The sequence below is a fragment of the Peromyscus leucopus genome, chromosome 8b (assembly GCF_004664715.2).
Source record: "Peromyscus leucopus breed LL Stock chromosome 8b, UCI_PerLeu_2.1, whole genome shotgun sequence".
NCBI classification, from domain to species: domain Eukaryota; kingdom Metazoa; phylum Chordata; class Mammalia; order Rodentia; family Cricetidae; genus Peromyscus; species Peromyscus leucopus.
This window is the reverse complement of record NC_051086.1, coordinates 93229169-93242685: the sequence shown is the minus strand read 5'-3', so window position 1 is coordinate 93242685 and position 13517 is coordinate 93229169. Positions and strand designations below refer to the sequence as shown.

At 41.0% G+C, this 13517-nt stretch overlaps 1 protein-coding gene across 2 annotated transcripts in view; it reads right to left on the bottom strand.

Annotated features, from left to right (window-relative positions):
• Positions 1 to 2317: 2317 nt before the first annotated feature.
• Positions 2318 to 13517, bottom strand: part of Krt222 (keratin 222) — a 12228-nt gene continuing 1028 nt past the window's right edge. For both annotated transcript variants that reach the window (XM_028889494.2, XM_028889495.2), the window contains exons 2-6: positions 9940 to 10068; positions 7873 to 8093; positions 5830 to 5909; positions 5508 to 5640; positions 2318 to 4581 (exon numbers count right to left, since the gene is read on the bottom strand). In XM_028889494.2, coding sequence (XP_028745327.1) covers positions 4308 to 4581; positions 5508 to 5640; positions 5830 to 5909; positions 7873 to 8093; positions 9940 to 10068 — 837 coding nt within the window. In that variant the 3' untranslated portion in view covers positions 2318 to 4307. The remainder of the gene's footprint in view (positions 4582 to 5507; positions 5641 to 5829; positions 5910 to 7872; positions 8094 to 9939; positions 10069 to 13517) is intronic.

Here is a 13517-nt window from a genome sequence, read left to right as displayed (position 1 = left end):
GGGATAAGTGATAACACTGTCCAGTTCTTCCATCGCCCAACATTTCCATACTCATGAGTAGAAATAACGAAGTGGAAGGGCACATTGAAAGGAAAGACCAAACGAGAGTTTGTTGGATGAATGGGCAGCATGAGGGAATGTATCCCAAACTGGATTTTAACACAAAAAGCAGAGAGAATGTGGGATCCACAGAGCCACAGCAGGGATCCCAGAATCCTCTTCCTCTGGCTAAGCCTCTTAATCTGACCTGCTCAACAACTCCAGCCTTGTTTCTTCCCTGCATGTGTGTCTGTGTGTGTGTCTGTTTGTGTCTATGTTGTGTGTCTGTGTGTGTGTGTCACATAACTATATAGACACATCCTGCTCAGGCCATTTTGTGTCCCTATTATATGATTTCAGAGCTGACCATTCGGGATTGGATAACCACTTAAGGGGGTTCATCCCTGGGGAGGACTTTCTCTTGCTCTCAGTGTTCCTACAGGTTGCCTGTTGTTCATTGTCTAGCAGGTGGAGATATTTGATATCTCGAACACAATGAATGATATATTTAGATGCTTATTAAATCTGTGAAATTAATGGATGATGATCTCATTATCCTCTTTGGTTCTTCCTCTATTCCTTAAGATTTCAAAAACGTATAGAGGGGGCTGTCAAGATGGCTTAGCTGGTAAAGGCGCCTGCTTCGTAGCTTGATGACCTGAGTTCAAGCCTCAGGAGCCACCCAGATGGAAGGAGAGCACCAACCCCTACAAGTTGTCCTGTGACCTCCACATGCTCCGTGTGATTCCACATGCAGACAGAATAAGTAACTGTAATAACTTATCACATGCATACAGTCGATACAAAATCAAAATTTTAAATAATAATTTATTTTTAAATCTTTGCATAAAAGTCATTTCTTTTTCTTTAGACATCACTGGTACTTCAAAGACTGTCATGACAGAACAGCACAAGTTGGGTGACTTACCAGGAAGGAGTAATTTTTCCTGAACCAATTGAATTGAAAATAGCTATTGCGTTTCGAACTGTTGCTTAGTCATTGTCAGTTATAATTTCCCTCACAAGTTCTTCCCTTCCAGAGACAGTTTTCACTGAAGTAGAATCGGACATCTGAGTAGGCCTTGCCAGATGTTTCAGTGTGCATATTATTTCGAGAAACAGTGAGGCAGCAGGGGAGGCCGCAATTAGAAGTGAGCATCGCCTTCTCTTTGTCTTCAAGTGTGAACCTGAGGCCTGGAGCCAGAGCGATCTCTCCTCTCACATGGCTGATTAAAGGCAGAGCTGCAGCTAGGAGCCTACACTTGCTAGTAACTGGAATTACTCTTTATTTTCACATTTTGTTATGAACTCGTACATTTGAAATATTTTCAGGAGATGGAGGAATATTCATTTCTATTCCTCTATAGGAGAGCATAGTATTATTTTGTACAGTTGCTGTGAGGATTATAAATGATCTGCTGACCACAGTGCCTGGAGTCCTGTAAGAACTTTGCAAATAATGCTGTCCACCATTATACTTTTTCCAGAATTATAGGGTTTTATAATTATGGTTATGGTGTGTGTGTGTGTGTGTGTGTGTGTGTGTGTGTAGGCTATCACTATGTAGTTCAGGCTGGGCCCTAGAACTAAAAATCTTCCTGCCTCTGCCTTCCAAGTGCTGGGATTACAAGTGAATGTGGTTTTTTTCCCCTTCCTCAAGTGAGCTAGCTTTTTGTCGCTTTTCCATGTACAGACATCTTTGAAGTAAGAGAGCTCAAATACAAAGCAGCCTTAGAGGTCATGTGTGGTGATATTTTGTTGTATTATAATAAAATTTGCCTGAAGATCAGAGGACAGAGTCAGCTACTAGATTAAACATTGAGGTCAGGCGGTGGTGGCACACAACTTTAATCCTAGCACTTGGGAGGTGGAGATCTGTCTGGCTCTCTGTGAGTTCAAAGCCACCCTGGACTACAGGAGAGTAATCCAGTCTAAAAGAAACAGAGCCAGGCAATGGTGGCACACACCTTTAATCCCAGCACTTGAAATCTCATGCCTTTGCTACCAGTATTTGGGAAGCACACACATGCCATTAATCCCAGCAGTAGGAAGGCTGAGACAGTAAGTGATACAGCTGGGTGGAGAAAGGCATATAAGTGTGAGGAGACAGGAACTGAGGCCTTTCCAGCTGGGGACTCAGGGGCATTCAGTCAGAGGATTCGTGGAGTTGGCGAGGTGAGAACAGGCTGTGGCTTGTTCCTTTGATTTTTCAGCATTTACTCTAGCATCTGGCTCTGGTTTTTTATTGTAAGACCATTTAGAATTTATGCAACAGTCATGTTTCAAAATTTTTTTTTATTATAGCGGTATCATTTACTTTGGTAAATTCATATTCCAATTTTAAAATGCTTTGAAGCAAACAAAAATCACTTACAAATTCAAGTACTGCATATTATACACACAGGATAGCAGCGTAATGGAATTTCTCTAGCAAGCTGTTAATTCACAATGCCCAGTACTAACAGTACTGCAGTAGATTACACTAGATGTATCGCTTTACCCTAATCATTGTTGCATAGAACAGTAACCAGTACAACAGCTTATATGATTGCATTTCAAAGCTTTAATAAAGTTGTAGCATTTAATGATGAATGAAACTTTTCCCTTTTTTTCTCTGAGGTCCAAACCCAGGGCCTCCTGTGTGCTAGGTGAAGCTCTGGCACTGTGCTGTGCCTCCAGGCTTCCCAGAAACATTTTTATGTATAGGACGCAAGTTTGGGACAGATGCTTATGCAAGAATAAGCGCTTACTATGCTGCTGTATCCTTGACAGAACAGCATCATTCCTTTTCACTAAATAGAGCGAGTCAGGCTAAAAGGAACATGAGGTAATGTTAAAATCCCTGTATTATATTAAAAGTTCCTTAACATAATTTCCTTGTGGCTAAAGCATATTTACTGGTCAACACACACACGCACACACACACACACACACACACACACACACACACACACATATATATACACATATACATATACATACATATATATATGCATACACACACACCTGTGGAGAGAGGACGGGAGGGAGGGGTTGATTTTTGAAGGCTGCACTAATGCTAGCATAGCCATAGCCCTTATGATGTTTCAGCTGGAAACAAAGAACAGTGGTTTGTACTCCTTTTTATTGTTGTTTAGAGAAAAAAAAAGCCTATAACCACCTAGTGTCTTAAAACCGGTATTTATTATTTAAGGTCTCAAATATACCTGCATTAAACAAATTACGTTGTTTTTAAAAATGTTGCAACACCTTGTCATCTATTCACAAATATATTTTACGTCTGTAGTTATTACAGTTTGAACATTTTTAAAGCAAGTCCTGCAGACAACTCTTAGCTCAGCTAGCAATACTATGCTGTTAGTTCACATAAATGACTGCAGGAACTCTTTCTCCTAGTTCATGGAGGACCTTCTCTAAGGCCCATGGCAAACACCACTTCCACTTCATTTTACAGATGGAAGAGTTCAGATGATGCATAATTGGGTAACTGTCCTAGTAACTAGAGTAATCACATTTTCCATTTGCTTTTAAAGTTTTGTTTGTACAGCTCTGTGTGTGTGTGTGTGTGTGTGTGTGTGTGTGTGTGTGTGTGTGTATGTAAGGATATAACTTTTACAGTTCTTTCAACAAAGTGACTCTCCTGCGAATCAGATTCTTATTCTAAAAGAACTGTAAGATATAGGGCACCCCAATTTTATTAATCATCAAAATAGCCTTGAGGTGTGCTCAGTACTTCAGAATTGCTCACAGACAGACCACTTTTAATTTTCTTAATTCCCAGGGTTCAAATGATTGTCTCAAACGGAAAAATCCTAAGAGAAGCTCGAGACCCCTCTTCATAAACATTGGTTCCTAACTGTTGCCTTTTTAGAAGTAGAACAAACATTTTAGGTTCAGCTAGTCCTGAAACCATGGGGAGTAACTCAGTGTAACTCTTCGGTATTCAGACAAGCTATTCCATTTTCCTTAGGAAGTTCAGCCATTGAGTGAAATTACAGACTTAACCAAGCCACCTTATACTTCAAGTCTCTGATAAAGCTCGCCAGGATAAAGACTATCTGGATGACAGACAAAACAGAAATCACACCAAATTTCTGATTTATTTTTAAGCACTCTCCTCTCCAAAAAATATGCTCATCTTTGGAGTCTTAGCAACTTTACCTCTTACTATACGTGTTCTCTGAAGGGAGCCACAGCCCACGGCATCTTCACATTATCCATACATGTGGAGTAACTTACATTTGGGACTGGGCGTCAGCATGGCCAGCCTAGGTCCATCCTAGTGTCTCTGATAAATCAAATCCTATCTCTGGGTGGTTGGCTGCTGGTGGGGGCTTGATGGAGGGAATACTACATGATCTTCGCATGATAAGCCTGACTTCGATGTCGGGCAGATTCTCCCGTCTGCTCGGTAAACAGCCTTCATCAGTGGCTGCCAAATGGAGGTCAAAGCGAAGAGAAACAGACTTTTTCCTCAATCGGGGGTTATCTTTAAAGAATGAACCTTCCCATTCTTTTATAACTTCATCCACTTTCTCTGTCCTGAAATGAGAAAATAAACTTTTTTTATAGAAGAAGAAATAGACACAAAGTATAGTTCATATTTATGAAAAATATGTATAATGTATGCGTTGTGGGGTTTTTAACAATTTAGATTTGTTTATTTTATTTTATGTGTGTGTTTTGTCTGCATGTATGTATGTGTACCAAGTGGTACATGCCTGGTGCCCACAGAGGTCAGAAGAGGACATCAGATGCCCTGGAACTGGAGTAGTGTATGATTGAGAAACACCAGGTGCTCTTTATCACAGCCATCTCTCCATACTCAGGTTGTGGAATTTCTAATTGACACATATAACTTTAACAATCATAAGAATATAATCTTTAGCCGGGCAGTGGTGGCGCACGCCTTAAATCCCAGCACTTGGGAGGCAGAGCCAGGCGGATCTCTGTGAGTTCGAGGCCAGCCTGGGCTACCAAGTGAGCCCCAGGAAAGGCACAAAGCTACACAGAGAAACCCTGTCTCAAAAAACAAAAAACAAACAAACAAAAAAACAAAAAACAAAACAAAACAAAAAAAACTTTAATATGAATTTCTGTGGAATTTCTACATAATTCTTGTATTTTTATTTTTTTTTGAGATGGGGTCTTGCTATATAGTCCTGGACGTCCTGGAACTCACTTTGTAGACCAGGCGGGCCTCGAACTCACAGAGATCCACCTGCCTCTTCCTCTCCAGTGCTGGGATTCTATACAATTCTTATGTTCTGATTTTAGTTTTAGAAAAAAAGTGAATTATTTTCACACTCTTATTTGTGTTGTTATGTGTGTATACTCGTGTCTGCCTGAGAAATCACAGTATACTGAAAAGTATTTGAAATACTTGAAAAAGACTGCTCAGATTTACTCTACTGAGGTGAATTTCATCAGGTTTAGTAGTATTTCATAGTCCAAGCTGTTTTACTTACTGAATGGTGCCGTGAGCCTCCGCACTCTCCTCCACATTTCCATTCAATTCTGGCTGTTTAGTCATTGTCTCCACATTTTCATTCTCATACTTTTGTGAGACTTTCGTTGAAAAAGATATTTCATTTATAATGGCTGTGAAAATGTTACATTAAATCACAACATTGAAAAAGAAAAGGAAAATGAAGTACATTAGTGTGTGTGTAGGGGGATCACAACATTGAAGTCCTGAAATTCTTCTCTTGCTGCTTTGGAGAAGTTTCTGTATAATCTCCACAAATAACATGACTATTTTCAAATTAGTTTATTGGGTCAGAAACTCACCAGAGGGGAGAAGAAAGCCAACTTTACTCCTGGTAGTAGGTTTTTCTTCTTTTTTCTCGCCTTGGATACAACCATAGTATCTGAAATGGAAAGAGTCATAGAAACAACATTGTAGTAGCAAAAAACAAAAACAAAAACAAAACAAAACAAAAACAAACAAACTAAAAGAAAACAGACAAGAGAATGGGTAAGTTGTTACATTCACACAATGGGAATACTATTCAGCATTGACAGTGATGAGTGAGGCCATGCAGCGTCTGTCAGTGAATCTCTCAGGCACAAGGAAGAGCAGAGGAAAACTAGGAGCTAGCTTTATAAGGGTTAAAACAATACACAGACCAATTTTCTACATTGTATAGATAGGCATCTATATTACCAAAAGAGCTGTGTGAGACTAGTAAGTATCAATTAGGAGTCAGCCTGGGGGGCGGGGCATGGGGGCGGGGAGCATGGAGGGCGGGGTTTAGATGACCAGAAAATAAAACATCTTAAACTGGAGCAACTAGAAGTATGTTAACACTTAGGATTTCAAAAGTCATAGGAATGCAATTTATAATACTTAATATCATTGTTCACTATATTTTCTGGTTTTTGTGTAATAACATTGTTCATTTGTATTCTCCTGTATTTATATCTTAAATATAATAATACAAATTTAGAAAACTAGAAAAATATTAAAAACCAATTTGTCAATATCTCAAATGATTAGGAATGAACATCTATGGTCATTATTTAATCATATATTACATTCACACCATATATAAAGTCATGTATTTTTCACAGAGCACAATGTGCTGGACAGTGCTTTAAGCACTTCACAAGTGTTAATTCATTAGATTCTCACAGTAATCTTGTGATGCAGATAATATTATTCCCATTTTGCTGATGAGAAAACTGAAGCACAGAGAAGTTAAGTAGCTTGTCCAAGGTCACTCAGCTAGTAAGTGGTATATTTTGAATTCAATTTATTAAGCCAAGGCTTATCACAGGCTAAACTTATTCCATCTGGTTTTGCAGAAGACTCAGAATTCTGAAACAAGCAAGAACAAAGATTTATTGTTATGGGAATATAGAGACATGGAGGTAATGCCATGCTCAAGGGTCTAAAGCCTTTTAAATGGTTGTAAAATACAATATTGAGTAAGTAAGAATTCCCCCGTTAACACCTTCTTATCTCAGGATACCTGAAGCCTTTCTTTTTTTTTTTTTTTTTTTTGGTTTTTCGAGACAGGGTTTCTCTGTGTAGCTTTGCGCCTTTCCTGGAGCTCACTTGGTAGCCCAGGCTGGCCTCGAACTCACAGAGATCCGCCTGGCTCTGCCTCCCGAGTGCTGGGATTAAAGACCTGAAGCCTTTCAAATGTGACTCAGAGCAGTATTGCTTTCCATACTTGTAACAGAATCACATGATTATTAGTTTTCATTTTTTGAGAAGGTCTCTTGTAACTCAAGCTGGCCTCTAACTTGCTGTGGAGCTGAGGATGACCTTGAACTCCCGATCTTCCTGCCTCCACTTCCCAAGTGCTCTGATTACAGGCATTCACATCTGGATTACGTGATGCTGGGGAACAAACTCAGGGTTTCGTGTATGCTGGGTAAGCCCTCTCCTGGCTGAGCCCCATCCCCTAACTACAGCAGTACTATTTTGGAGTTCACTGTGGGGTGGGGGTGGGGCCTTAGGGCCAGTTTCTGGTGACAAAGTGTGAGTCACCAAACTTCTTTGGGGGTGATCTATCAAAGGCAAAGACTAGTCCTAAAAGAGAGAGACAGTGAAGAAAGTGGGAAGGATAGGAAAAAGCCTCTTTAGTGAAGAAGAATTGTAACAGCCAACTCTGGTTATGAGCGTGCTGGTTGGAGCCGGCTGGACAAAGTTCTCCATGCTCCCTGGAGAGTGTGCTAATCCTGCTCTACTATAGGAGCTCAGTGAACAGGCTGTGGTGGTGGTGGGCTTTATTTTTGGATTTGGTTTCTCTGATGGCATCAACAGTGGCTCTGTGCGTGTGGCCCCATGCCACCCTGTGCCATTAGCGATGTGGACTTAGGTACCTGATCTCCTCCTGTTCCAGCAGGCGGCGGTACGTGGCAATTTCCTGCTCCAGCCTCATCTTCGTGTTGAGAAGCATCTCATGTTCCTGAAGCTGCTTCTCGATGCCGCCTCTCACTTCCTGCAGCTCCTTCTCTAGTCCGTCAATCACCGACTCCAGATCTTGCAGCTGCATCTGGTAATGCTGCTCACTGGCCTGCAGGGAGTTTTCAAGACCCCTTTCCTGTTGACAGACGTCATCAGCAGTTAACCAGTGACAGATGGGCTTCTGAAGTCTCATAGTCACCTGTTCCATTCCGTCTGTCTATCTGTCTGTCATCTATCTATCTATCTATCTATCTATCTATCTATCCATCTATCTATCATCTATCCATCTATTTATCTATTATCTATCTATCTATCTTTTTTTTTTTTTTTGGTTTTTCGAACTTTTCTTGTATTTGCTTTTAACTATTTAGCAGTCTCAATCAAGATCGCTGTCTGTGAGTGCTATTAATGCCATCTTTTTTTTTATTTTTCATTAGCAATCAAAGCCAGGGCTTTGAACAGGATAGGCTCTGAGTCACACCTGTAGCCCCACTTTTTTTTTTTAATTTAGAGATTATAATAGTTGTGCTTCACTTATACAAGAGGACCTTTTCCTTTTGCTATTTGAAATTTTTTTTTAAACATTTATTTTGTGTATGAGAATGTATGCATGTGTAAGTCAGAGGACAGCTTTCAGGAATTGTTTTTCTTCTTCCATCATTCGAGTTTGGGAGATCAAACTCAGGGTAACAGGCTTTTCCGCAAGCACCTTTACCTGCTGAGCCATCTTGCTGGCCCCCTTTCTGCTGTTTGAGACAAGGTCTCATGATGTAGCCCAGGCTGGCTTTGGACTAGGCGTTACAGGTTTGTGTAACCAGGCTTAGTTAATTCTACAGTCAATCTGACCTTGAGCCAATGAGAATCCTTCTTTCTCAGCCTCCGAAATGCTGGGGTTATAGCCATGAACCACTATGCCTGGCTTCCATAAGAAAGTTGTATTTAGTAGCTGAGCAAGATGACACTCACTTGTAATCACAGCTACTCAGGAAGTGGAGGCAGGAGGGACACCAGTTCAAGGCCCACTTGGGCAGCTTTGTGAGACGCTGTCTCAACAACAACAAAATGACAAGAAGAAGAAGAAGAAGAAGAAGAAGAAGAAGAAGAAGAAGAAGAAGAAGAAGAAGAAGAAGGGCTAAGGATGAGGCTCCACAGCAAAGCACTTGTTCACTGTGCACAGGCCCTGGGTTTAATCTCCAGTACTGGATATTTAAAAAAAATATATGTAACTAGGTAGCTTTCTGTATTTCAAAATAATGTTGTAATCACTCCTCTAGCAAGAAAAAAAGAAGTCCTTTACATTGTGATTAACGTACCATCATCCTGAATTATTTAATTTTTTAAAATATTGAAAATATAGTGACTATCAAAGGTGAAACAGACTGCTCACAAAAGGCATCCCAGGGGCCCATGAGATGGCTCAGTGGATAAAGGTATTGCTCAGCTTGAGTTCAGTCCCCCGGTCCCACAGGGAGGGGATAACTGGTTGACAAAAATTGTCCTCTGACTTTCCCATGTGCACACACTCAACCAACCAACCAACCAACCAACCAACCAACCAACCAACCAACGCAAACAGAACTTTAAAAAGGCCTATCAGGAAAGTGTGTAACTATTTTCCCATTAGAAATCTCAATGGCAGGGATGCTGTTAGAATACTATAGATAATAACAACACACAATCCATTTTCTCATATCAACAGTCAGAGAGCCCCAGAGCCAGGAACAAGTACAACTGAGTTTCTCTAGATGTAAACTGAACCTCCAGGGAGCGGATTACAGCCACTGGGTGGGAAAGGGTGAGGATCCCGGGCAGCGTTCAGTGGCCTCCACCGTTCAGTGGCCTCCCCCGTAGAGCGATGGAGTCTTCTTTTTCCTCTCTGTGTTGTACATGCTGGGCAGATGCTCTGCCAGCAAGCTGCCTTCCCCAGCCCCCTCCTCTCTCTAACTCACGGAGCCTCTGGGGTGTCTTGGGGTCTTCCTCACCACAGCGTGGAGGGTCTCGATTTCCACTTGCAGGTGGTGGCACTGGCGCCGGGCCTCCTTGAGTTCCGCCTGAGCTGCCTTCAGAGCCTCCCCATCCTTGTCCATTCTTTTGGTTATGTCTTCCTCTAGCTGTGAGAAAGTCAACAATAACAACAGCAAACAACGACAAAACCACAAAACCAAAAACCCAAACCAACAACAGCAAAACAAAACAAAACAACCAAAGGGCACGATTGAAAAGGAGGTGCTTAAACAATTATAGAGGAATCAAATCTCGTCTTCTTGTCTCTATTAGATTACCAGAGTGCGTTCCGGTGCTTCATTACTAATCAATCAAATACCTGAGCCAGTCAATGATGCTCTCAGCCCCAATCTTCTCTGCTATCAAATGATCTCAAAAGTCCCTTTCTGACTACAGCAGCCTATGAAGATACAGAGGAGGCACTGGAGAGGTGGCTCAGAGGTTAAGAGCAGCAGCTGCTCTTCCAGAGGCCCTGAGTTCAATTCCCAGCAACCCCATGGTGGCCTACAAACATCATGTAATGAGCTCTGGTGCTCTCTTCTTACCTGCAGGCATACATGCAGGCAGAATACTGTATATATAATAAGTAAATAAATCTTAAAAAAAAAAAAAAAGAAAATACAGAGGAACACATCTGTTTTAGTGAAGAGGAAGTTTTCGAGACAAATTTGTGACCTGTGATTTTTCACATTCCCGTATGTGTCGATAAGGAAGATCAGTTGAAATTCAGTGATTACTTTCTAACATTTGTTTTTGTAGGCTGCTTCATAGAGGTAGATACACAGCTGCACATCCAAAAAGAGGTCAATTCTGGATGTGTGGACTGGGAGCTAGACACCGTTAGAAAAGATATTACTATGCTAGTAAATTGGAAAATTAAGTTGTCACAGGCTCCAAGGTTCTTAAATGAAGTTCTATGTCGAGGAAACCTTTTTATTTTTATTTTTTTCAAAATGATCTTTTTAGAGGGCTTCAGTTTGGCTTTTTTTTTTTTTTCTTTCAAGACAGGTTTTCTCTGTGTAGCTTTGTGCCTTTCCTGGAACTCACTCTGTAGCCCAGGCTGGCCTCGAACTCACAGAGATCCGCCTGGCTCTGCCTCCCAAGTGCTGGGATTAAAGGCGTGCACCACCACCGCCCGGCTTCAGTTTGGATATTTGGGGTTGTAATGAAAAAGATACTGTGAGTGTGTGTGTGTGTGTGTGTGTGTGTGTGTGTGTACCATGTAGGTGTATGTTTGTGAAAAAAATATATGCTAGAATCAGTCTGGGGTGTCGTTCCTTAGGAGCCACCCACTTTTTCTTTTCCTTAAAAAAATTTTTTTTTGAGACATGGTTTCTCATTGGGACCCAGGCTTGCTGATTAGGCTAGAATGGCTGGCTAGTGAGCTCCAGGGATCTATTTACCTGTCTCCAGATCTTATTGCTGGGATCACAAATGCACACCACCATGTTTCACTTTATATTGTGGGTCCTGTGGATCAAAATCAGGTCCTCATACTTTCATAGTAAAACTAGCTGAGCTGTCCTCCAAGTCCCAAAAATGACATCTTAAAGATTATTTTCTAAATTTTCTCCTCTTCTAAAAACAAGCAGGGGAAGATGTGAAGCTCAGTGGTAGAATGCCTGCCTGGCAAGCACAGGGGGGAACTGGGATATTTTCTGTTTTGCTTAAAATGTTTTCATGCTGATGGAATTAAAAGAAAACACCAGTTAACAGCATTATCAACATTTGACCTCATTAGGAGCAATGTATTGAGTTGATTTGAAGTAAAAAAAAAAAAAAAAAAAAAAAAAGACAACTTTTTAATGTTCTTTTAAATTTGTAAATTTGGTTATATGGTAGATTTTTTTTAAAGGAAGCCAGAGTCGATAAAAGTCTGTGAATAAAGTTTAGGGCAAGATATTAGAGAAAAGGGCTGGAGATTTGGCTCAATAACTAATTGCTTGTGACACAGCCTACAGGCAGGAGTTCCAATCCTTAGAACCTCTGTAAATGCTGGGTAAGTATGGAAGCTTGCCTATAATTCCAGCCTGGGAAGATGGGACAGGAAGTCTCAAGTCTGGACATGTCAGTGAGCTCTGGATTTGACTGAGAGACCTTGCCTCAACTGACAAAGTGTAAGAGTGATGGAGGACGATTTTTGAGATCAACTGTGCTTCCCTCCCAGCATATGGCCCAACATGCATGTGAATCTTGCACAGTTCACCCATACACATGCAAACATGCACACACACATATACATAAACATAGATAAACACCCCCCCACCTTGAAAAATGGAAAAAGAAAGATGTTAGAGGGAAATTTTCCTCCTTTCTTTGTCAGCCTATCACATGTTTAGTGTTAACTTGGCAAAGTCAAGCAACCAACATCTACCGGAGCAACTATAAAAAAGAATGAGAAGACTTTTGGAAACAATGTAAGGCTACGGGGACCACTGGTCTTTTGTCCCAGTGAGGAACTGGCAGGTAAACTGTGTGGATTCCCAAGATGGTTCCCAGTGAACTACGCCCCCCCCCCCCAAAGTTCATGTCCTGAGTCTTGCTGTGATCATTTGGATATGGTAGAGCTGATGCTGTGCCCATTCTAGGCTATGCCTTAAGAAGTCTGCCAGCTTCCACATTGTTCTTGGAAGCCCTGGGTCATCATCATAGAAGAACTCTGGATACCCGGTTAGAGAGAGTTGTGTAGGGAGGCTAGGTGGAGAGGGACCTGAGGTTCATGGGGAGGGAAACAGGCCCAGGTGTCTCAAGCCAGCCTTTTCAATCTGCTGCCAAGGTCCAAACACATTAGCCAGTCACTTGGAGCATGCCAGCCAATAGGGCCCTGAAGTGACTGCATCCTATTCAGCATCTCAGGTAGCACCAGAGTCCCCATATCCCAGCTTCCTCATCCACGGAATCACAAGACAGAATACAATAGCCTACACTTTAGCCCATTGAGCTTTGGGGTGACTTTTTATGCAGCGATTGCTAGCTACAGCACTATATGCTTATTTCATTTGCTTATTTACCTGTTTGGTGCTAGGGTTAAACCAGGGCTTGCAGTATGTTGTGATAATAAAGTAAATTGACTTTGTGAATTACTTGGAAAAAAAACATTTCTCTCAAGAACCTTTATATTATAAAATGTTGCAAACAGATCTTACGAGAGTTTTGCTTTTTTATTCAAAATCACTCAGTTCAGCATTGGGGCTTGTACACTAAACTTAGATTCCTACTTTGTAAAATAAAGTATTCATTTGGTATATAATTTTCAAAAGTTGTCCTCTCTTAATATTTTCCCCTGTCATATGAAGGTGAACAAACTTTTCCAACATCTAAACCAACAGCCTAGTAACCTTATTTAATCTAGGGAACTGATCATTCTTTTTGAAAACTTAAGATGCTACCCACACACAAAATTTATAATGATGTTCCAGTAGGTTGCTGATGGCACAAAGTCCTGTGATTTCTCACTAACAGTTTTTGTATGGAATTTGAATTGAGCCTGGGTCTGAGTTGGCTCTGTTTCATTTATTTATTTTAAATGTCTTGCAAGCTTTGTGTCAGAAGTACA